The sequence below is a fragment of the Hippocampus comes genome, unplaced genomic scaffold (assembly GCF_001891065.2).
Source record: "Hippocampus comes isolate QL1 unplaced genomic scaffold, H_comes_QL1_v1.1 scaffold181, whole genome shotgun sequence".
In the NCBI taxonomy this organism is placed as follows: domain Eukaryota; kingdom Metazoa; phylum Chordata; class Actinopteri; order Syngnathiformes; family Syngnathidae; genus Hippocampus; species Hippocampus comes.
In genome coordinates, this window is record NW_017805136.1 from 88241 (window position 1) to 112990 (window position 24750).

Consider the following 24750-nt stretch of genomic DNA (forward strand, 5'->3'; position numbering starts at 1 on the left):
ACTTTGAGACTACAGTACTCTTGACCCGCTATATACATACAATAACACAACTCGTCTTGTGTACATGTTAAATATAGAAATAGTGCCCATAACTGACACTCCGCCTTTTTATACGGTGCCGCGTATGGTCATAAAAATACAGTATGTATATAAAATACGATAAAATATAAACCCGACGGGTGCCCTACACTCCTCTTGCGGGAAATGTCTACTATTTCAAAATGGCACCGAGTCAGCTTGAACCCTAAATGAGGCGCTGGAAACATTCAGGGAACAAATTACACTGTAAGGAAGACGGAAGGCGTGTAGGGGGGGAAACAATAAATCAAGAGCATGAGGTAACATGTTGCCGATTTCTTTGCAGAAGAGAAAGGACAACGGCACTCAGTATGCAGGCTGGATGACCACACTGTATCTAACTGGCCATACCAGCTGTGACGCACAACTTGGATAATGCGTCGAGGGATGATTTTTAAAAAAATAAAAAAATTATAAATGGGCCTCCTCAAAAAAAAAAAAAAAAAAGGATAAACTCCGAAGCATCGGATAAACCACATCAATTGCAGCTTGCAGCTATGGAAAAAGGAAATAGACTCGCCCTCCAGAGCCTGGTAAAAATCTGAGATCAAGAGAAACATTATTTTAAAATTTGTTCAGATTTTAATCGTAACTGAACACAAAAAAGGAAGAGAAAATATTATATGTACAGCAGTACCTGTGTAAATAAATATGCCTTTCAGGGGTGGGGCCTGGTGGGGTGGAGTCGTTTCAATGCAAACAAAACAATGACAGACTGGCGACCTACACACACTCACATCTGCCCACGCCACACATCAAGACATTCAAAAACAAACCGTGAAAGCAGACAATTGTGCAAGGTCTAAACATTACAAAATGTGGTGTGTCCGTCCGTCATTAAATAATCAAAATAGGCTACCGAAAAAAAATGGGGAGATGAGCTTTTAATCATAATTGGAGTGTATGATTCATTCATTTATGACGGCGAAATTAAGGGAAAAGTCTCCCAAAAAAAAAAAAAAAAATTGCTTAACCACATACGAATCATACCAACATTTGATGGCTTTGTCCTTGTCCCACGTCTGTTTCATAGAAATCGAACAAACCAGAAAGGTGCTCAGTTGAGGCCCTCCGGGCTCGAAGAGTATGACACTTCATGCTTTATTGATTGTGCACGTTGAGAAAAGGTCAAACATTTCTCAATTATAAAAAAAAAATAATAATAATAATAATAATGACGCATATTTGGATGTCACCAGGCATACACAGATTGTGGACTGTCCAGTACATTTTGAACACATCGGTTGAGAGCCACAAGAGCAGCTAGCATCTAAATTTTGTTGCGGATGAACAAGAACAAAAGCATGACAAAACAATTACGGTTTTGTAATGTCAACCACGACACCGACAACATAAATCAAAGTTTGACCCATTTTGTAACAAATTCTCATGGAAATTTTTTTTACTGGCCTGATAACAAGCTAGAACGGTGCCGAGTCCAACCCCAAGGGCCAACGAAAAATCACCATTCACGCTTGATGTGCTGAAAAAAATTGCAGAAAATGCTGCTGACGCAAGGGACCAAAAAAGAAAAACAAAAACATTTTTTTTTATATTTCAAACCTTGTATTGACGCACATGTATTATTTATCCTCTGTGAAAAACGACAAATATGACTGCTTCTCACTGAGTGACCGTCACCATAGGTAACCCTGTCTGTAATATACTGCCCCCAAGTGGCCAAGGGCCGCATAACAAGAACTGCACAATAATTAATCGTCGTGTTATTACAGTAAGTTTTTTTTTTTTTGTACAATAATATGGTGTGTTATGTTATCAACAAAGAAGACTGTGTTGGGTTTTGGGGTGTTAGAAGAGATGAATGCAATTTCGAATTTGCGAATTTCTCCATTGTGAGACAAATAAACGTTTTCTTATCTTATCGATTTTGTGATAACGCAACAAATTCAATTTTTAAGGAGAGGGGCCACTGGGGCAAACTTTGATTCCAAGACATGATTCACCTTCCATGTACCGTACAGTGCAAGAGGCGAGGGCAATCGATAGTAATCCCCACCATTTGTACAAATGCGATCAATACCGTACACTGCAAAAAAAAAAAAAACAAAAACAAAAGACGTCATGGAGAGCATGTGGACAAAGTTGCGGTACTTGCCGGGGACGCCAGCAAGAAGAAAGAAGATAACCTAGCCTTAACTTTTTGATTGCCTCCATATGGAGGCAGAGTCAATCTGCTGATCCGTGACAAAAAGAGCCCGGGTTGATTGTTCACACAAACCTCTCCTCCGGGCTCAATCTATCTCTTCCATTTGATTCCATTCCATCCTTAGGTACTTGTTTCCGTCTGACCGAGGACCCGCCTTTTCAAGAAGTCCACTTTATCGGCAGCCAGGGCTTCTCGGAGGGCCGCGAAGAAGGCCAGATAGTGCGCCGTGTTGTGGAGCGTGAGCAGAACCCCTGCCAGCAGCTCATTGGTGGCCAGCAGGTGGTGCACGTACGCTCTCTTGTGGTTCTGGCAGCAGTAGCAGCCACACCCCTCCACCAGGGGCCGGAAGTCGTCTCGGTACCTGGACAGTCCGCGGAGACAGTAAATCACTTGGGACAACGGAGCCATGGGCGGGTTGTGGCTGGGACGTGAAATGGCACGATAGCCAATTCAGGAGGCACTAATTCATTTGAAGCATTCGTTCCAGTTTCCGATCAAAGTCAGCAAAGGGAAGTTTTGGTGGATGTCTTGAAAAGATCATCCTGGGTGATTATTTTATAGCATGGGATGTGTTGGGAGTGATTTTTTTTTTCCTCCCTAATCTGCTCCGAGCAGATGATTGTAAATGCTAAACCTGCACTATAGTTAAAGCGGGATAACACACATACCAATATTGTTTGTTTGTTTTTTTTTTTCAAACCCATTTACAGTCAAAGTCAGGAAAAACTAAAGTAACAGATTTCTCGAAACGATCATCCTGAGCAGTTTGCATTTCGTGTGCGATGTGGCAAGAGTCTTTTTTTTTCCCTCCTCAGGTTGCTCAGAAAATGGGCAAGGCGGAAATCTACCACTCTTCTTCTATATATTTTCTGGCAGTCTGGATGCCTTGAGATACTATGATGCCCCTCACAGGTCAGTCTTGGTACTACAACAGACATCCGGTTTGCGGTGGAGAGCTGCCTTTCAGTGAAGAGACCGCTCTATATGTGGTGTGTTGCGTTGGTCAAGTCGCATACACTGCACACGATGAGACCAACAACCACACGCTTGTTGATTTTTTTTTTCCTTTGTCCTGTCCTAAATATGGAAGGTACAAGTACCCCTGCTTGGTCTTACCTTTTGTCTTTGAGATCCATCTCGAAGGAGGTCATGCGAGTCGGGTCATCAGGATGGTGATCTCCATTCGGTTCTGCTGTGCTTTCTACCCAAACAAAAGCAGACCCCTCATTAATCCTCATCATCAGCTCATTTCCGAGCACATCCGCAGAAGCACGACCCCCCCCTCTCTGTCAGCGCCGGCGGTGACAAGGAAATGCCAAAACATAACATCGTTTGACCCCTATTACGCGACATGGCCTCAACAGCTCATAGAACGAAATTACTTGTTGGTAATCGAGTTCAGACAAGCAAAGGCGTGCGTTGGGTTCATTTAATGGAGGCGATGATTTTATTTTGCACTTAATAAAGTACTTGCATAGTAGCAGGGGACCTTTATTGACTGCACTATGGAGAGGAGAATGCGGCTGTTGGTTTAAGGCGTTAATAAATTGTACAAATAAACAAGTAAAGAGGGTCGCATTTGTTTAACCCACTGTGTAAAAACTTTATTTGAAAAAAACAAATGCCTCATGAATCACACCTGAGCATTCACGTCTTTATTAGGGGTGAGGAGTTTATTTTTAGAAGCGTATTATTTCACTTACCGGTATTTTTGTCACCATTATTTATTCATTACGTGACATGTAGCTGAAAATGGCGCTGCCAGATGGTGTCGATACGGATTACACAGATGCAGCCGATAGCTGCTCGATTCGTTTTATCTGTCGCAGGCAAAGTGGTGAAAAAAGAACGGCGGGCAACGCGTTCTGTTTGTTTGAAATGGAGCTGATGCGTTCAAGACAAGAGCGCACCAGATTACCGGCTGAGTGCTTTAAGCGACAATTCAGATTTTTTTTTTTTGGTTTTGCTGTCGAGGTGCATGACTGGGATATTTCTATTATTTGTTTACTTGCGTGTTGTCATTGCACTCATTTGAGATTTTTTGGGGGCGGGGGGGCATCCCTGACCATAAAAGCACAAATTTCCGCTGTACACCATATCTAAGAATTAAATGCAAATGGAGCACTCGGTTCTGCAGTATCAATTCAGGCCAAGAAAGCTTGACGTGCTTTTTCTTCCGTTTTGTCTGTTCGGTGCAATTTAAAGCCAGAGGTTAATAATTGAAAGCACCTTTTGATACAACCATGTATTCCAAACTGATTTTAAGGAGCAGCAGCGCTATTTCGTTTGACCGGGAGTCAAGAGATGCTGACTCATGCGGCTTTCGAATTGTATTTTTTTGCTTCATCAACACTGTACCGTTACTATACCTTGAACTTTCATTTCTCCTCGGTGCGCTTGGACTTATAGCAAATCTGACGGTATCGAACAGCACTGACGACAACGCTCCGTCAAAGAGCAATGACCCCGAGAGCGACGGTGAGTGAGCGGGCCCCGATGATGAAAAGAGAAGTTACGGCGGTGGAGAGCGAGCAGGGGCCCCATTACCATACGCTCCGCTGTGTCAAACAGGACCCGTACCCCGAGGCCTCTGGCGGGGTTGCTTGTAATTGGTTGAAGGGGGACTGGGAATTCATTTTGAACACCGGCCGGTCTGCTCTCACCTCCATTACGTTTGCCAGTGCGGAATCGATTAGCACCATCTTGACATGACTCTCACGTTGGGCGAGTTTAACGCAACTTTTTTTTTTTTCTCTCAATGAAAAGGCTCGGGACCTTGTCATAACTCTTAAGCTTTCTCACTTCAGTGGACAACGGTAACTAGGCATCATTGCTTTACTTCCACCGCTGAATTTCCTTTTCCCTCCAATTACTTTTAAATGAGAGGATGACATTGGGGCTTTGGGCTGCGGAACTTTGCGTTGATCCAACTCTTTGAACGCCATTGACGGCGATCCTAACAAGGAGTGCAGTTTTTTTTTTTTTGAGTTGGGGGGGGGTCTCTATGGTAACCAGTGGAGGAAAGTCTTGGCCAACATATATAAAAAACTAACTATGGCGTTCCTATGGCAGCGTTCTCTTTTGGATGAGATTAGCGTGTCTCAAAACAATGTCGAGGCTCATGAACATGGCGGATCTCTGTAAATTCAATGGCGACCAGCAACATCAGAAGAGGTGTGTTACCTAAACAGTTGATCTGCTGTAATCCTGCTTTTTATGCCTACGTGACCAATATAGGCTACTTTTATATTATACAAATTTTGGCATGATTATTGATTCATCTTGTGAGATAGTTTCATCAACCAGGCCAGAAAAAGAAGCAAGTCGCAACCTTAATGTCCTTGGGTCATACATGCTATCGTACACATGAAAATATTAGCGAGCTGAGTGTGCTGCTAATATTGTTTACCGTTATTCTAGGCATAATGGCCGACTCGTGAACCGATGTCTTGCATACTGGCAGTTAAGTCATTGGAAGTCAAATGTGAGCCGACTGACAAGGAGTCATGGGGCAGACGCCGCGATCTGATCTCCTTTGAGGTTGACTTGCTTTATCACGCTTTCTGGTGGGAAAAAAAACGAATCAAAAGGAGGATTGAGAGAACCGCAATGGTACAAATGTCACCAATTTGCTTTTAACCTTTTGTCCTCCATTTTAGATCCAGTGGATGCATATGGTTTTGTGTGTGTGTGTGTGTGTGTGTGTGTGTGTGTGTGAGGTTGATATTTTAGTGAAGCAGGTCACACCGCCGAAGGGAAACAAAAGGGTAATTTTGCCAGTAAAATGTGGACTCCGCAGCGTGACAGACGTGCTTGCATAAAAAATAAAAAAAATCTATCTGGCTTTAACCAGATAAAACCGGAGTGTTCAAGACAGAAGTGCGAAGTTGCTTTTTTTTTTTTTAAGAGCTTTTTTACAAAGTAAAAATAAAAGCTCAAGATCCACAAGGACAACGTATATGAAACATTTCAAAAAAAGTTGTTATGATATGGAATCTAGTATTGTTGTAACGTATCGTATTCACGTAATCAAACAGAACACAAATATATCAAAAGTTTTGGCCACCTAAGATCCACGCCAATCGTCAGATAAAGGGGAACGTAACACGTTTTGAGTTCCTTTGCAGATTGACCCGATTCACAATGTGTGCGCTGGTATCATGAGCTTGTTTTTAAGATCGCCAGCTTCCTCACAATATTATGATCATTATCACATCGTGAGGTTCATATCGTGATAATATCGTATGGAATATGGAAAATATATCCTACAAAAGGAAAAAGTCCTCCCACCTGAAGGGGGCGTCCCATCGCCGCTCTCCGGGTCGATTGCCGTGTCGAAGCGGAAGCAGAGGGCACAGCCTCGCTCAGTGACCAGGAAGGGGAAGAAGCCCTCAAACAGGTCCACGCCGGCCTCCACGCACGCCAGCACCTCGTCTGGTCGACCCACACCCTGCAGAAGCCTACAAGTGCAGCCGACAATCACCATCAACAGCAACTAGCGACACGGGGCATAAAACAGCTGTTTTTTTTTTTTTTTTACTTTTACTACATAATAACGCCTTCTGGTTAAATCATGAGCATTTTTGCAGAATATTACAGCTTTATTCTCCTTTTTCCTACGATTGCGTCTTTATTTTGAAAATAAAGACGCTTGCAAAATTCCAATTTTATCCCTGTGAAGAATTTTTCTCTTGTAATATTTCTACTTTTCTATTTTTGTAGAAAAAAAAATATTTTTTTTTTATTTCTTATAAAATTATTGAATAGTTTTTTTAAACAAATTCAGAATTTATTCTCATAAAATAACTTTTTTTTAAATTTTACAACTTCCTTTTTCACCTCCAATTAACAACTCATTAATTCCTAATTACATTTTAAATCAATCCTAATCCATAAAAATATGAATTTTTAAATTTTCAAATTTATTCTGTTTAAGTCTAATTTTTTTGGAAATAGTATTTTGTCATTCAAAAACAACTCAGTAAGATTTCATCTCAATTTTCAAAATTCACTCAGATTTTGTCTGGCAAAATTCCAATTTTCTTCTCTTTGCAGTCATATTGTATCATGCAAAAACATTTTTCACAAATTACAAATTTAGCTTGTGATATTAGTTGTAAGTCAACATTTGACAGCTATTATTTTTCTCCTCAACAAAAAGCTCGCTGACGCTCCTCAGCCTAACCGAGGCATTCCTTTAAGCTTTTTAATTCTGACTTTACACTTGTCAAATTGTGACTTAATTCTCAAAAAAATTACATACTCTCCCGATAATGGACACTAGATTTTTGTTGCTTACAATTATGACTTGACTGTTGTAATATTGCAACTTTAATTGTTGTAGATACAAATTTATTTTTTTCCCTGGCAATATTTCCACTTTAATAAATTTCTTTTTTTTTCCTGGTGATATTTCCACTTTTATTTTTTTTCTTCTCCCCCCACCGCACACAAAAAAAAAAAAAAAAATCACACACGTTGCATATAAACACATGAGCAGCACTTCTCTGTAATCTGTCAGCACAAGTGCATTCTGTGCTCTCGCTCTCTCTCTGGCCTGGCAGATAACGGGCTGCAGGCGTCAAGGTCGAGGCCAATTTAGCATTCGAGGGAGACGCTGCGCTCTCGTCGTATAGCGCAGGTAACTCTCTGAAGCTCCCGAGGGGTCTCTCTTACTTCATTGTATTAAAAAGAAAAAAAACTCAGCTGATTTCATATTCCTGAAAACCCCCTTGGAACAGAAATGGAACAGATGGGGCTTATGTGAAGACCTCTTTAGTTCGGGTTCGTTATGCAGACACGTTGACGTCGTGTACGTGGGCATGTAAACGTCAGGCCAATTGCGTGAGAGGAGGGGGAAGGCGGGGGGGGTGATTTGGAGCACTCCAGAAACTATCATTTACATTATTAACACGGTATACGCGCACTCGTGGAAGGAGCAAAACATCCTTGTTCTCTCGAAATGCACATATTCAAAGAAATCATGTCAAACAATTGACCAAATCAACCCGGACGTTAACTCGCCCAACCTACTGGTTTTGGACGTCAGGAAGTGACAGACGAATTGTATTGTGGAGCTGTCAATCAAGCCATGCTGCTGCAAAGACCGTGGAGAGACTCGAGTGGAGCGCATTCATTATTCATCAGTCAAGCAGGCTAATTCAGTGAGTGGAGGAGCCATGAATCACTTGCTTTAAGCATGTAAAAATCAGGTAATCATTGATAAGAAGCCTCCCCAACCACTAATTTAGGATTGGAATTCTATGATGCTGGTTGCTCACCTGGGTTTGTCCTCAGGCAGCTCCTTGATGACCGCGGCTATGAGCTGGCTCCTCAGGGCGCCGTTCAGGCGACCCGACTGGAGTCCGTCCAGGCAGAAGCCCGCCACGGGCCGCTTGGCCGTCTCCCTGGCCGAGCGCGACCTCTCCTCCGGGACGTCCCCGCCCTCCACCACCCCGAAGAGCGCCGCTCCCTCCAGCTCCTAGCGACCGGTGGGGAAGAGCTTAGCAAAAAATACTTTTGGAAATCGGCTCCGTTGTCAGGACGAAATTCGGATTCTTCATCAAGTCAACAATAATAATTTAAAGACAATATTGATTAGAAATTGCAAAATGCATATAAAATGCATCTAAATCAGGGGTGTCAAACTCATTTTTGTTGTGGGCCACATTTTAGTTACCGTTTCCCTTGGAGGGCCGTTATGACCGAAACCAAATTTTTAAAAAGTCAATGATAACTCTTTATTCAACTGTTGTTTATGTTACTGTAATGACGGGTTTGGTCACAAGAAAATGCTTATGTCTCTTATTTATTAAATATGAGATTTAAAATTTTGGTCGAGATTTTAGCAAGCATCATGGCAGTTGACATGTTTGATTTGCTTTCACGGGCCACAGAAAATGATGTGGTGGGCCAGATCTGGCCCCCGGGCCTTGAGTTTGACACCTGTGATCTAAATGGTTCACTGTGCTTTGCTTGTTCTTTGTCTTTTTGGGGATGCACCAGAGAAGGGCACGAGAGAGAGAGAGCAAAGGAAAAGTGTGCAATCTTACAAAATTGTTTACTTTTTGATCAAAACTTTTTTGTGACTATTTTTTGGGTCAAAATCATTTTCTCACAATATTACAACTTGAGCCCATTTTTCGCGTGAGTCACAGTCAAACTCACTTTGTTGTGTTGTTTTTTTTTTCCCCCTAAGTTTTGTCTTTTCGAAGCTGGTGCGTACAGTGTGAAAAAGAGCTAGGCATGTGACGGCGCCAGCCATACAGGAGTACACGGGAGGAACTCTCAGCCCACGTCAGTGCCTCCTTCCCCGACACAAACTATAAGACGTTCGCCTTCAAGCGACAAACAAAGCAACCATAAAGACAGCACAAGAAAAGAAGGACCGAAGACCACATCGCAGCGGCCAAACTCAGTCAATTACGGCGAGGGAAAAGCAAAACAAAATCAAACACAACATTAAATATATAAGCATCAGCGGTCAACCAAAAATTCATAATGATGAGGACGCGTTCTCTCTATTTTTCTCCATCCTAAAAAGATAATCATAGTCCATCACAATAATGAGGATAATGGAATAGCGCAAGCAAATGCGTAACCAAATAAATGCAGTCAAAGCATTATAATGACAGTCATAGCAAACGACGATAATAACAGTAATAAGATCATTATCACGAGGATCATTACGTTTACAATATGAATTGATAGACGTCCTATTATCATCACGAGAATCATGGCAATATGGCGGAAAGAAAAGCATAAAAGTGTCAACAAATAAATTACGTTTATTAAGTATGATTCGATGAATGATATCAGTTTGATAATTTCATGTTACTACATTTAAATTAATAATAGTGCGGCGACTGACTCTAGAGAGTGAATAAAGTAGTGCAGTGGTGTAAGGGATGTTTTGGGTAGAGCGCTTCCAGTACTTACGATGCCAAGACTTTTGCTTGCCTTAAGTATCAGTGGCTGGTATCGGCAGCCACCACGAGTGCCCGATACCTTAAAATGAGTGTGGGATCACTACTCCCCAATCCCTATCTGGTATGTAGTATACTATATTGTTAAAAATAGTTAACAGTTATGCAAGTAAAAGCGCACTGCCTGGACAGCTCCAAAAGCTCTTTCAATTTACGCTGCATTATTTCCGATGGGAGAAAAGCTTTTCATATTAGAACTGGGCCGCACCTGCGACGCCTGGTGCACCAGCAGACACTCATCCAAGTGAGCCAGGGTCCGCTCCACCGATTTGCGGACCCTCTTGCGGGAGGTGTTGTCCTGCCAGGTTTCGCCGTCGGCCATGCTCACGTAGCAGTCGGGCTGCAGCAATTTCTGCAGGGCCATAAATTTGGCTGCCGTCAGCTCGATGCGCCCGCCGCTTCCCCATACGGACACCGTCTACACGCCAGTCAAAAAAAGGACACCCATGAAATGGCTCACTGTTCATTTCAGAGGGAAAAAAAAGACCCCGGTACCAACTGAGTGGTTGTAGTCAGTACTTGAGCAAGAACTTTTAAAATATTTTTTAACCAATTCATCAATTAATTGAAAAAAATGAATTGACAGATAAACAATCAGTTGCTGCCCAAATCCGATCTGAATAAATACTGATGTGCGGCTTTTTACCCTGCTTTTTTTTCCTGTTACAAATATTTTAGATGACATCTCTTTAAATTTGCTCCAAAACCATGAAGGAGAAATTAGAACCTGAACCAGACAAATGGACTCAGAGCAACGAATGAAAAAGAAAAGGAGACCGTCTAACCTTGTTAGTTGTGTAGCCAGTGGGGCTTGGGGTCGCAGGGTCATTCAGTGTGCAAAACAAAACTGTGTCATGAAGACCTGCGGTGAATAAAAGGTTAGGAGTGGGGGAGGGTTGCTTCATGAATACAAACAGTGGGGCAAATGATTGCGGAATTTGTCACAGAAACATAATAATAATCCCATGTTGTCCTTATAACATATGACACTGGAACAATTCCAGGAGGCGGCAACTGCTCGCAAGCGCATACACGTTCAGAAAACACTGTTGAATGAGGTCACCATTCCAGGGCATTTCTATGAATAATACACAGTATATAAGCTCCTCAATAGGCTCTTCGGCAAGAAATTCAAGGACAAATCACGTCAATGGTAACTCCACCTACGACAAAAGTCAACCACTTGAATAGTTTCAAACGGTTGAGGAGGAGGAGTTCGAGGTCGCAAGTTTGGCTTCAAAAGAGTTGGGACTGGATTATAAGGCATGCTATAAGATATTTTTCAGAAACCGGACCACTCAAAGGACAGCATTTCCAAGTTATCCGTCAAAATTAGGTTTACTGTCCTTTTAAACTGTGAGACAGAAGCAAGTTCATCTTTCACCCTTGACATTTGTTATCGCTTTATGGCAGGACAGCAACGTGGCGAGTTTTCAGATGTAATTAGTCTGACATGATTGATGCGGAGTCAAATAAGAACCCACAGTTGACACAAGAGGGTTGGACTTGTCCTTGACACTTTGAAACTTTAGGACAAAAGGGTTTTGTCAACTTTAAGGAGCATTTATGTGAGATGAATAAAAACGTCCAAGTTTAATACAACTTCAAACTATACTTTCATTATCAGTCAAACAGATTACTTTATTTTGAAGTTTTGAAATGTGATTTTTTTCCCCCCAGCATACACAACTTGTCTCTCAGTTGACATGGGTTTCCTTGACACCAGGCATACAGTTCATGCCACTAGTTCACTAGTTCGTTTTCGTCTCCCTTTTAGACAAGAGCTTTGAAATCATGAAAAAAATTCAAAATAAATACTGTCGCCAACTCAAACCTGTACATATACGCAGGTGAATTAGTAGCATTTAATAGTCACATATATTTCTTTGTGAACTATTAAAAGATTGTTTCAACCAAACAATGTCCCTCTCAAAATACCTGAAAACTTCTTAAATCCTTCCTTGAATTCCTCCAACACCTCCTGGTGCTCTGCTCTGCAGGAAAATCCAGATAGATGATATCATTCACGATACAATATGTGGGAAATAAAAATAACATCATGTTTTTGTGCTGGGCTTACAAATGGTCCAGTGAGACCTGAGTGACAGAGGGAAGCTTATCCAGGTTGTGCAACGTATCCTGGGTCAGGTGTGGCACTGTTCCGCAGCGACTGTACAGCAGACAGCCCGGTACCTCCAGGGAGTGCTGCCCGGTCCTGCCGAGCCCCTTCAGGACACCCAGGCGGCTACCTCCCTGGAGAACTCGAGAAAACTCGAGCTTCATCCAACCAACAGCCATGCGGCTAATAAACAAAGTTTCGCGAAGCACGTGAATTAGGAATTTAGCTTGTAGCCCGGGGTCTTTTGCGCACTTCTTTCGTCACGGAATGTAATTATTACCTCCCCGAATGTTTACGCGAGGAAAAATATGATGACTTACTGAAAAAAAAAATACTGCCGTCTTAGAATTATCGCCTACTTTCACTGTTTTGTCGTGAAATTTGAAGGCGAAGAGTTGTGATGTCATCATAAAGCGACTTGAACAACTCGCCTGGCATACCAAACATTATTAACGTTCTCAAAACTCTCCCGTGGCCATTACGCCGAAATATTTGGAACTGCTTTGATATTTATTCCGTTTAAATATATTCCTTTTACATTTCGTGATTCTTACGGAGTTGCCACGGTTACCGGAGGGACGCCTAAACGCCCAAATGCATTGTGGAAAACATAGTCCAAATATAAATTCCTGTCGCCACAAAAAAATATTAAAGACCTACATTACCCAGAATCCTTTGTCAAGGTGTTTGATGATATTTGTTTTGTGAGTTTTTTTTGATAATAGGTCTAGAACTCGACTTTTGTGGACGATACCGATGGCATTTCAAAGACAATGCATAAATATCTAATTAATTATTGCATCTTCATAACAGATGGCCGCATTACCCGGCCCTGAGCCTCACTTGTTCAAGATTAGGAAGAGCACTGGCAAGAATGGCAGAGCAAAACCATCAGCATCCAAGGTATATGTCCTCCATACTAAACAAATAGCATATGAACACCATTCTTTATCCTAAATCCTCCCCAATACATTCTCTAATCTATAAAAGGAAGCCTTAAAGGATTATTAAATTGAATGAATGTGACATTTGGACATTTATGATTTTTCCAGCTAATCTGCTGATTTAAGGAAACAGGCTCAGGCTTCTCTGGAACTAATCCGCCGATATTGCTCCAATGTGTTCGTGAGCTTTTTTGAAAATGTTAAGAAGGCAATCTTTTTCAGGTCAAGACCTATATTATACCCATCGTTTACAGCTTTTTGAACTTTTGACAATTGGCAATCGGATGTATGTAAATGGACCCGGAGCCCATTTTGGGCTTCACACCTACATTTGGAAAAACGTGCTAATCAGTCTAATGAAATCAACTAGTTGAAAGTTTTGCTGATACTAGCTTCATTAATTTTAGGGCAGTGTCAATTATTTGCAGAAATTCACTATTTGTTGTCGCTTTGGCCCTTGTCCGCTGCAAGTAGTTTAACTTACAAATTCTAATTAAAAACAATAATGTATATGAAATCATGTAATTTGCTGGTCAAATGTTGGTGACAATTACTGTCTGAAAGGCTACTGAAGTGATTATTGGTCCTTGCTTGCAAAGTCTCAACACGTCCACACTAGATTTGTTTTTGCTTCTATTCCAGAAGCATGAAAACAAAGAGGACATCGATCACTGGAGAAAGGTGGGAAGCACTTATTGGGCTGCTGGGTTACGTGTTATGTCTCGGCATCTGTTTACTGCTGGAACAAGCGTTCCTCCTGAAGGGATGCTTATTGAGCTGTAGGCTATTACATATCTATAAGCATTTGGACTATATATTTCAGCGTGCCTTGCAGATGGCCACTTTCCCAACATTATTTTCTCACTTTCCACGTTTGCCAGCGAGTTGAGAAGGCCTCGGAATTCGCCCTGTCTGAGGTCTTCTTCCCCAGGAGAGCCCAGACGGGAAGCAAAAGCTTGGCCATGGCCCTGCGGAGCTGGGAGCAGCTGAGAGATCATGACGAGGCCTACGCTGAAGGTCGGGGTTAAAAAAAAAAAAGTCACCACAGAAGTGACGAGGGCTGTGCTAATGATGCGGTGGGGTGTCGCAGCTCAGACCCTGTTGGGAGACTGGCTAGACAACACGTGGAAACCCGAGTTGGATTTGGAGACACATGGCCTGACATGTGAGAAGGGGAGCCCGGCCACGCCGCCACCCCCTGAATTCAACTACGACAACTTTGATGGTAAAACACTCACGAACATTCTTAACTGAGATCAGTGTGATAAAATGTAATAAAATTGAAATAAAGTAAAAGTACTCTCCCTGTGAAGAGGCAAAACTGGCATGTAAGCGTCAACTTTATGACTAAAATAGAGTAAAACTACTGGCCATCAGTAATGGAAAGGGACTAGGAAGGGTCTACTGGTGCCATCCAAGAAAAAAAAAAAAAAAAAGTAAGGCACACTTTTGGCACTGGGCTTGACATGAGCGAACCCGATACAGATCTATACCACCACCTGGCTGATGAAGAGGATCACTGTGCCGTCGACAACTTTCTCCAAGACCTGAAGAAGCAGAAAGTGTTGGATGGAGGGATGATGGAGAAGCTGGTGTCGGACGGCGGCGGAACCAACAGGACCTTCACGGACCCTGTCGTCACCATGGAGCTGCGCCACCGGCAGGTAAAGCGCCAACTGAATCTGTTGTGTTGAAAGGGGTGCGTGTCTTAAAGCATTTGGGAAAGGCTGATCAACACAATTTGTTACTGACTAATTGTAAGAACATTCCCCACCTTTGATTCACACCAGGGATCACTCACCAGGCCAGGCCCCGCCTTCTAAATCCATATCCACTCAAAAGTCACAGCTATAGAGTAGAACTTGAAGAAGCCGAGCTGAAGTGGACAAAAATAAGACACATATGTTTAATCATGCAAAATCTATTTTTCCCCAATGGGATACTTGGTAGAATATTCAATTGTACAAAACATTCAATATCTACAGCACGAGTGCAATGTCCCTCCGGTGTGTGTAAAAGGTGCGTGAGAACAGAGCCCTCAACGAGGAGGAGGCCAAGATGAGGCGAGAGCGAGAGCAGGAGGAGAGGAAGAGGCAGGAGGCCAGGAGGAGGCAGCAGGAAAGGGTGCAGCAGGAGATTGTCAGGATGCGGCGGCAGAGGGAGGAGAGGAAAGCCCTGGAACAGCGCCTCAGATATAGGTAAGGCAGTATCGGCAGTAAAATGAAATGCAAAACTGAGATTCCAAAACAAAAAGGAAATCCAGAAAACACACGCGTTAAGTTGAAGTAAAAAAAAAAAAAAAAAAAAAGTCAAATAAAGTAAAACACGTCCAATTAAATGTACCAAGAAAATAAAACAAGTCAAGTAAAAAGTCAAAACAAAATAGAAAAGTAAAAATAAAAGTAAAACTAAACTAAATCTGAAAGTCTCAAAAAGAAGTCAAATAAATTAAATAAGACAAAACAAAATTACTAAAGTAGCAAAGTTAAAAAAAAAAAAAAAGTCCAGTAAAATAAGAAATAAAGCCAAGTCGGCAGGGACGTGCAGAGGGTGGGGCAGTGGCCCCCCGCCACTGTCTTCATGGCACTTTGGGTAAATGAACGGCATGTGACATTGTTAAAATAGTTTCAAATTGACTTTTGACGAACCATTAGAATACCCTTGAAATGACAGCAACCTGCAGGAAGTAATTTCAAAGCGAATGACACACAGCCATGTTATTAAGTGGCTGTGAAGGGAAACAAAAAGGGAAAAATCAGTCAAGGACCCACTCCATGTCGGTATAGATGTGAACTACGAGGCATTGTGAAATTAATTTCACCCATAACGGCCCTTATTCAAGTTCAAGTCAACTTTATTGTCAAATGTGCTCTATGTGCAACATACAGCACAGATGAAATTTCTTTCCTCTCAACCACAGAAGAGAGAGGAGCCGCTGCGGGTGCCCGCGCCGCTATGACAACCAAGAAAAATTAATTAACAATGTCCCCAACTATTGGGAAAGATGTAAAATTGGCAAAGTCCCGACTTGTTAGATGTTAGCATACCAACTGCTAGCATGTTAGCATTCGATCGAGCTGCTTTTTCTTCACTTGCCCACACATTGTCGCTTTCACAGGGATAGACTGGAAGGTCAATGGACATCCAAAAGCATCCAGCCAGCTCCTTCATCTCTCACAATGCAGCAGCAGCAGCCAGAAGAAAACGCGCAACAGCGCCAAGAAAAGAAAGTTGAAATCTTTGTTCATCTGCATAACCTGAAGGTTAGTTATTGGTGATGACTTTGTGTTCATGGAGCTCGCGGTATATTTACCGTTGGCGTGGCAGTGTCTGCAGAGGCATTTCTCGCGTTGGTACTCGGCGGTGATGGAGCAGAGGCTGCGTATGGGGAAGGCCAAGGCGCTGTGCGACTGGAAGAGGCAACTCGGGGCCTGGCAAGCATGGCGGACCGTCATGTGGGCGGGAAGGAATCAGCGGGAGGTGTCGAAGACCGAGGAGGAGCTCCGCACTGAAAACAGGCACATTAAAAAAAAAAAAAAAAAACACAAAAAAAATTTGTGGAGCAGATTCATTTTTTTTTTTTGCTTTTTGTAAAACGCTCGAGAAGACACAAGATGTCGACAAAGCCCTGTCTAAATAGAAAGGTTGTAAGTGGTGTCACCGAAGTATTAAGATATCCTTTATTTGTCCCACACTGGGGAAATTTACAGTCCACAGCAGCAAGATAATGGGTAGAAAGAAGAAAGAAGAAAAGAAAACAAACACGTTCAATTAAGTGCAATATAAATACAGATATGGATAAGGTCGCAGTGCTATTTACAATTGTCTTCCACATCATTTTATTTTTTGTATGTATGTACATACATACATACATACATGTATGTATGTATGCAATACAATGAATACTATTAGACGACCCCCTCTTTTTCAAGACTCAAGTTTGAAAAAAGACTTTTTGAACACCAAATTTTTATACAGAAAATAATTACAGTACATCTGAAACAAATGATTCTAACAATATATTTGAGAGAAAAAGCATGTTATTTTGCCTCATTCAAATCTTAATATCTGAACATTTAAATATGTAAACTAAAGTGCAATCACATTCGTAAATGAATGGCTTCTGGTTTTTGAAATGTAAATTACATCATAACTTCTCCTCAGCTGCCGGTTAACCTGGCCGATCTTCGACCCACTTTTCTCCAGATTGTCGCTACGTTTCTCCATTTTCTGTTATCTCTTCTATTATTTTCTTCTCTTTTCTTTCTTACCGCAATTTTTTATTTTTCTTGTTCGTGCTACCGCTATTTTTAATTTTATTCTTCGTGACAGGGGTTCACTTGGGCCTGGGGAGTCAAGTTCAGCATTCGCTTCAATGATATCTGGCGCCATCTAGCGTCGTGAATAGGTAAAACGTCTAGACCCTGAATATAAGACGACCCCCAGTTTTTCAGTCTTATTTCAATGCAGAAAACACCGTCTTATATTCGGGCCAATATGGTACTTTTGACCTCACAGGAGAATCAACTCGAGCAGAGAATTGGGGATACCAACTCCACAGTTCCTTTCAATGTCCCAATACTTTTGTTGATGTATCCTTCCTCCAGACAACGGCAGCTGGCCGAGGAAAGCGACCGGAGGCGGTTGCAACGACGATACCTGCACGAGTGGCGGCTGTGGTGCCGGCAGGAACGCGACCAACGCGAGCTGCTGGCCCAACAGCAGGAGACCCGGCGCAAGATGGCCGCTCTGATTGACGCAGCCACGACGGGCCAGTTCAAACCCCCGGACACGCTCACAAGTGACCCGCCAGACAACACGGGAAAGGTACGCGCCCCCAAAATAGCTGTCATGTCATGTCATTTTGTCCATAAAATCCACTGTTAGTACGCACGCACCTTCTAACCTTCCAGCGGACGGCCCAAATGCGTCAACTACACAATTTCCCCTCAGCTGTGAAAGCGGCTTATGAGGTGAGATGTGTATATTGAGGGCAGGGTGGGGTACGGAGCAGATGGAAATATGGCTCCGGGATATGAAATAGAAGGTGGGAGGATAGTAGAACAGAGCTCGGGGGACAGAAGGAAGCGGCGAGCGGGAGATGAAGTTAGATGGTGTCGAGGTCAGTGTGGAGGTTGGGCTCATAATCAGGTTTTGCGGCGGTTATCTGTGTGGATTGTGAGCCGGAGGGGCTTTGGGTACAGACGGCCGATTAAGTCATGGAGGAGGAATACTGTACATGCTGATAGTTGTACTGTACTGCAGTTCCAGTGACTTCAACTCTGAATGTTTTATTGAGCAAACAAAACAAGCGATTTTACACCAGTGATGGTGAACTGCTTGGCCCGTGTGACACTTCATTAACTGAAGAAAAAAAAAAGTTTTATTTGTAATTTAAAAAAAACATTATCCGTCATTTTAATTTGAGGAAAATTTAATTTTATAAATCCAACTAATACTTCCAAAAATGCTAATCTGCATTCAATGTAGGTTATATAATGTATGATTTAAAAAAATAAGAAGGATGAGGGGGCTCGAGAAAAATCCCAAATATGGGAAAAAAAATGTTGCGGGGGGGAGGAAAAAAATATATGTTATGCAGGACTTCAATGAGTTCTTGCACTTAATGTTAGTTGATTAAAAAAATAAATGGGGGAAAAAAAATACAGTATATGTTCTAAACCATTTCTAACTGCGTTATGATAGTGGATCTTTTATACATTTGGAAATGTATTATCAAAAATAAAATATATTACATATATTTCTTCCATATTTAAAACAGCATTTTGCTCATACATCTGGTTCGGAAGGGCGTGGTCCTATGTGGCCCCGAAAGTACCAATGTGGAAAAATTATGCCTCCCTCTTGCATTTCAATTCTCCATCCCTTTTTTAGCCAATTCAGTCCCCCGATAAAAGTTGTGAAAATATTTTTACGTAAGCCTCTTTGTCTTGACCCGCAGGATGATCCCCGGAAGCCCGTCAAGACACGTACTCGAGTCCATTTCAGCCGCCTCAAGGAAGCCACTACGGAGGCCCAGCAAGGAGACCAGGAAGCAGACAAGCCCAAATCCGACGATGATTCAACTGACCCAAAGACAAAAACCTCGCACGGAAGCTGCTTCGAAAACCGCCACGCCGCCCAGAAGAAGATCATCCTGCAACAGAGGAGGCAGCTCAAAGAGCAACAGGAGGAGATTGCAAAGCTCAAGCGGGAGAAGGTCATGTCTGCTTGGCAGCTGGAGGCGCGCAAGACTTCTGCCTCCAGACAGATGCCACAGCCAAGGTGGGATTTTTTTTTTCTTTCTTTACGGCGGGTCGTCAATCGTCCGGCTGACCGGTTTAAAAACTAAGTTGCTATTGTTGCAGAGAGCCGACGGAAGCAGCAGAACCTGATAGCCCTGATGCACCCCCGTGGCAAAAACCAAAGCCACCGACGTGCCCGATCATTTCAGGTCAGTCCTTTAACACCGCGGCTCGGAAAAAGTGCATGACGGTCACATTTTACAGCCAATATTTCTCAATGGGATGTACACAAAAATCCGGATTATCATCAAAGTTATCGTATCTTTGGATTTGACATCATCATTTGTTTTGATTTCATTTTCGCTTTTGTTTTTTGTTTTTTTTTTAATTCTATTTTTAGGGCGGATTTGTTAGTTTTAATAAATTTTTTACCCCCAAAATGCTTATTTTTATTTCTGTTTAGTTCTGTTTTTAATTAGCTTTTTTTTTCTTTTTTTTTTTAATAAATAGAGTATTTTACATTTACGATTACAATTTTGAAACGACTGTGTGACTGACGTTCCCTCTTCTGTACAGACAATAAATCCATTGAAAACAAACCCCAAACAGAGGACATTTTTGCTGCGCTAATTTGGTTTGATAAACGCAAGATGGCGGAGTTTCGGTTAGTTATCATGTCTTCAACCCTTTCAGGGACAGCGGTCACTACAGTGGACAGCTCATCGTGTTATCAGGTTACAGGGTGCATGAAAGGGTTAAAATTGGATTTTTGTGAATGAAAATCATTTTTATTTGATTTCATTCACAAAATGTTTTTTTTTTTACAATTTCAGTTTAGTTATTTCATGAGTTGTTGTTAACTCGAATAACCTTGATGATCTTATTCTCAGCCATGGAGGAGCGAGCCCGCGTCCGTGCCGAGCGAAAGAAGCAAACGGAGGAACTGAAGAGAGTGAAGGAAGAGGAAAAACAGGTGAGAGGGAGGCAAGAGTCGAACATGGACTGTTCAATGCCTCTTGTTAAGATGCCGACTTTTTTCATTTAGGCGGAGATGAAGGCTGCCGAGGAGCGGAAGCTGAGGGAGGAGGAGGTGGAGAAAGCCCAAAAGCTCCACGAGAGAAGGTTGGCCAGGATGGTGAGATGCTTCCTGGACTCACGATATTGCCGTTACAAAAACAAAACAAAAACTAATGAATGAGTGAAAGAACAAGCTTACAAACTAAAACTACACGAACTAGCTAAAGATCTCTAAATGTGGTTCTCAATAGGTTTGAAGTCAGGGAATGAAGGGGGCCACATGAGATTTTCCCCCATCCCATCTAAAGCTTCCAATTATTTTGCTGCATGCAATGAGACTCCATGCAATTTTTTTTTTTTAACTGCTGAGGGCACGATTCTTCATTCGACCGCACAGCAGGACACGCTCAGTTGGAAACGTCACTTCATTTCATTTTGGCACCTTCGGGGCACCCTTAATGGGCCTACCCGTCGATCCCACTCTCCGTTCTTCCGAAACATCACCCAGCTGCCTTGCTGTGTAGAAGGAAGAGGAGAAACTGAAGCAAATGAAGCAAGAGCGGCAACTCCTGGATCGGGCCCGTCGCCACTACGACAGACAGGTGCTACGTCGCCGAGGCCTGGCGCCATGGAAATGCCTCATAGAGCTCAAGCAGGCCAATGAAGAGGTACCTGCCCCCCCCCACCTCTTTTTTTTTTTTTTTTTTGTTTGGCAGCTCACTAACCACTTGTTACTTTAACTTCAAGGCACTTCGGAGGATTTCTGACCTCCAAGTTCCAATTAGGTAGAAACGACATATATTTGAATAATAAAATCCTCGCCTCGTTGGACATAAAATTCATATGCAGCGGCCTGCTTGCGTGTGTGTGCGTGTGTGTATATGTTTGTTAGCTGGAAGATAAACAAGAGATGCATCTGTTTTTCAAAAAGCAGACCGCATGTTTGGTGCGGGGGCTCAATTGAGATTATCTCACCTCACGGCTAAAAAGCCCGTTTGGTCGTCCGTTTGCGCGCGATTCTAACGTCAATCACATTTTCAACTTGAAGTGACTTGTTATTGATACCCAATTATGCATAGCTGTCTTTATTATTCATGCTAAGTCATAAACGGATAATGGTGAGAAATCAGACAGCCAAAAAACAAAGAAAAAAAACCCCTACATTTTGAACAATTTATCTTTTTTTTTCGTTAAATGTATCCATTTTAATAAAGTAATATTGTATTGAAATCGATACAATTTTCATAATCCCAAATTAATTCTTAATATTTTCTTTGTCGGACATTTTAGTGGCCTTTTATTGTGGGCAGGAGAAAGAATCTGTGCCGGTATAATTTTCGACATGCCACACATGTGAAGTGGATGGATTACCTCGCCGAAGGAGAAGTGCTGACTATCGCAAATTTCAAAGCAATATTTGAAAGAAATATACCCTTTTGGTGTCATATATTTGAGTGAAGCTCATGAAAAAAAAGCAAAAAAAAAAAAAAGTGCAGGAAGATATTAGTAGCATTTGTTCATACCCTTGCATCGTTTCTGTTTGACCCCTTTTTACCGGCTGCCAGCGAGCCGAAAATCATCACTCGGACTCCCTCCTGAAGCGATGCCTTCTGCGATGGCGCCTCTTGACGAGGGAAGCTCTGTCTGAGAAGGAAGCTTGCGCTGACCGACTGCACCACAGACTTCTACTCCGAAGGAGCTTAAGCTACTGGAAAAGAGTGTGTACACACACACACACACACACATACACAAACATGCAGGCACTCGATCAGGATTGCTATGGTCCATGCGCTGGCAGTGACTAATCCCCACACTGCCTGCACTCCATCTTATGTTCCCTACGTGAGAAAAGAAGCTCAGCTTGGGACTTTCTGGTTAATACAAGTCCAGCCTTTATCACGTTACTCCACATTGGAAAGCGTTAAAGACGATGAGGCATGGTAATAAAGTGAAGCCAGATAGTGGCGGTTAGACGTTATGAACACAGTTCTAGTCTAGCCCCGATATGTTGCGGCGGCCATTTTGAGTCATTTTAAGTCAGTCGGAACGGTGGGCAACTGGTTAGCATGTCGGCCTTGCAGTGCAGAGGTGCCAGGTTCGATTCCGGCTGCGGATTTCCTGTGTGGAGTTTGCATGTTGTCCCCGAGCCTGCGTGGGTTTTCTCTGGGTACTGCGGTTCCCTGCCACATTCCAAAAACATGCATGGCAGGGTAACGGAACACTCTAAATTGTCCCCTTGGTGTGATTGTGAGCGCGAGTGATTGTTCGTCTATGTGTGCCCTGCGATTGGCTGGCGACCGGTTCAGGGTGTACCCCGCCTACTGCTTGTAGACAGCTGGGATAGGCTCCAGCGCACCTCGAGACCCTTGTGAGAATAAGCGGATGAGAAAATGGATGGATGGATATCCTATCGATGACTCAATCGCTTAAATGGGTTATTGCCCCTCCCCCAATTTCAAGGCAGAAATTTTTGTCAACCAATTTTTGTGGTCGATTGAGCCATTTTTTTTCTCAAATAACAACATATAATAGAACCTAATCTATGAAGATTTGTTATTTCAAGTGCGGCTCAGGCCCATAGCACACCAATCAGCAGTCAAGAAGTAGCTCTCAGTAATATTGGGTCTTCGCAGAGGATAAAGAATGCGCCTCGTAAGCATTTTTATGTCTGTGTGTGGGAGAACATCTAATGGAGCATCCAATTATCAATGATCCAATGTTGCTACCTTCGTGGCAGCTGGAAGATCTGCGGCTCCTCCAGGAGTCGCAGGCGGATGTCTTCTGTCGCGCCCACACGCTGAGTAGGTTCCTGCGGGCTCTGCGGGACCACGTGATCCAGGAGAAGAGGCTGGCGCTGGAACATCAGCAGATGGCAGAGGAGCACGACAACAGGTTTGGAAGAGCGCGCTTTTCACCTGGAACTCGGTGAAGTTTGCAGTTATTCAGCAGTGCAATAAGTGTCGCCGCTGCCAGATGATGATAAATGAGTTTGGAATGAAAAAGGCCATTTGTTCACTTGTGATTCCGGCGTCTGCGCGGTCAATTAGGTCGGAAAGCATGCGCAATGTTTTCCTGCTGGCGGTGTGCCATCAGAACAATGTATTTTGATGATATTCATTTGCATAACGCAAACTAGCAGTTAGCAAGGAGTGGGGGGGAGGGGCCACACAAGCGGGGAAGTATTTTTTATTTTATTTTTTTTAAGTTTGCTCACTAACAAAGACATGAACAATCTCAAATCTTTTTTTTTTTTTTTTTGGTCTGACTTCAGAGCGGCGCTCCGGCGATGCTTCCAGGCCTGGAGGCTGCTTCCTTGTCTGGAGCGCAAGGAAAGGGAACGCGAGGAAAGACGCGAGAGACTTTGCAGAAAAGTGAATGAGGTGCTGCCCAGTTTTTGGTCACGGCCTCTGTGAAAAGCCCGGCGGCGGACCAACTCACAAAGGCGTCCGTAAACACGGCACGTCGTCAATCATTTATTGAGAAATGAAGAACGGACACACCGTTAAAGCCATACAAAGTCAGCCCGAGTCATGTACAACAGTCACTCATCAGCCATTGTGAAACAACAAGACGTCTTCGGTCCCACCCCCCCAGTTAGTCAAAAATGACATTCTTTGCAACACTGTCCTTATTTTCTCAAATAAATAACACATTGAAAAATAAGGGAAGAGGTATGTAGCAATAGCGTTGCATGTTCATCATTAGTATTCGGTTTCGTAACCTCCCTGTGATGGCAATTTTCTCATCTGTACCGAAGTACTCGAATCAGGTCATTAAAAAGATTTGTTCACCTAATCATTCAGTGCATTCATGATTGAGCTCTTTCTTTCAGTCCGCCACCCTGCTTCTCTTCTCAAGAGGCCAACTCGACAAGGGTGGCAAATTCCCAACACGAATGCCATCAGTTGACATGAAGCAAGAGAAAATAATTTCACAAAGCATTTTTTTTTTTTTTTTTTTGGGTGGCCCATTGCTGCAAAGCAGTCCTGTGCGGCCGCACGTAGTGCACATGCCAGAAATTGACGCTGATCCTCTAGACCAGGGCTGTCAAACTAATTTTTGTCGCGGGGCCACATTTTCGTTACCGTTTCCCTGGGAGGGCCGTTATGACTAAAACCAGAAAAAGAAATCAAGAATAACTGTTGATTCAACTCTTGTTTAAGTTACAATCATAAGCGGTTTGGTAACAAGAAAA

The 24750-nt window shown here is 42.7% G+C and overlaps 2 protein-coding genes and 1 long non-coding RNA gene across 5 annotated transcripts; 1 reads left to right on the top strand and 2 right to left on the bottom strand.

The window, feature by feature from the left end:
• Positions 1 to 1160: 1160 nt before the first annotated feature.
• Positions 1161 to 14811, bottom strand: qtrt2 (queuine tRNA-ribosyltransferase accessory subunit 2). Of its 3 annotated transcripts, none has more exons than XM_019866841.1 (9): positions 14793 to 14811; positions 12311 to 12532; positions 12169 to 12224; positions 11016 to 11092; positions 10439 to 10648; positions 8527 to 8726; positions 6536 to 6705; positions 3362 to 3446; positions 1161 to 2606 (listed from the first exon to the last, which is right to left on the bottom strand). In XM_019866841.1, exons 2-9 carry the CDS (start codon positions 12526 to 12528, stop codon positions 2366 to 2368), a joined length of 1257 nt encoding a protein of 418 aa, XP_019722400.1. In that variant the 5' UTR covers positions 12529 to 12532; positions 14793 to 14811; the 3' UTR covers positions 1161 to 2365. The 3 variants fall into 3 exon arrangements, with proteins under 3 accessions (XP_019722400.1, XP_019722399.1, XP_019722398.1); XM_019866840.1 differs by lacking the exon at positions 14793 to 14811 and adding an exon at positions 12670 to 12770; XM_019866839.1 differs by lacking the exon at positions 14793 to 14811 and having other exon boundaries at positions 12311 to 12771.
• ccdc191 (coiled-coil domain containing 191) lies at positions 12920 to 24561 on the top strand. Its single transcript, XM_019866829.1, has 17 exons — positions 12920 to 13252; positions 13936 to 13974; positions 14175 to 14310; positions 14384 to 14518; positions 14779 to 14957; positions 15313 to 15491; positions 16412 to 16556; positions 16621 to 16811; positions 17901 to 18120; positions 19256 to 19578; positions 19662 to 19747; positions 20429 to 20511; positions 20584 to 20673; positions 21080 to 21223; positions 22121 to 22273; positions 23293 to 23447; positions 23827 to 24561. The coding sequence occupies exons 1-17, from the start codon at positions 13163 to 13165 to the stop codon at positions 23966 to 23968; spliced, it is 2490 nt and encodes an 829-aa protein (XP_019722388.1). The 5' UTR covers positions 12920 to 13162; the 3' UTR covers positions 23969 to 24561.
• Positions 14896 to 16695, bottom strand: LOC109514046 (uncharacterized). The gene is made up of 3 exons (XR_002167921.1): positions 16607 to 16695; positions 15068 to 15169; positions 14896 to 14975 (listed from the first exon to the last, which is right to left on the bottom strand). It is a non-coding gene; the product is annotated as an uncharacterized LOC109514046 (long non-coding RNA).
• Positions 24562 to 24750: the final 189 nt, after the last annotated feature.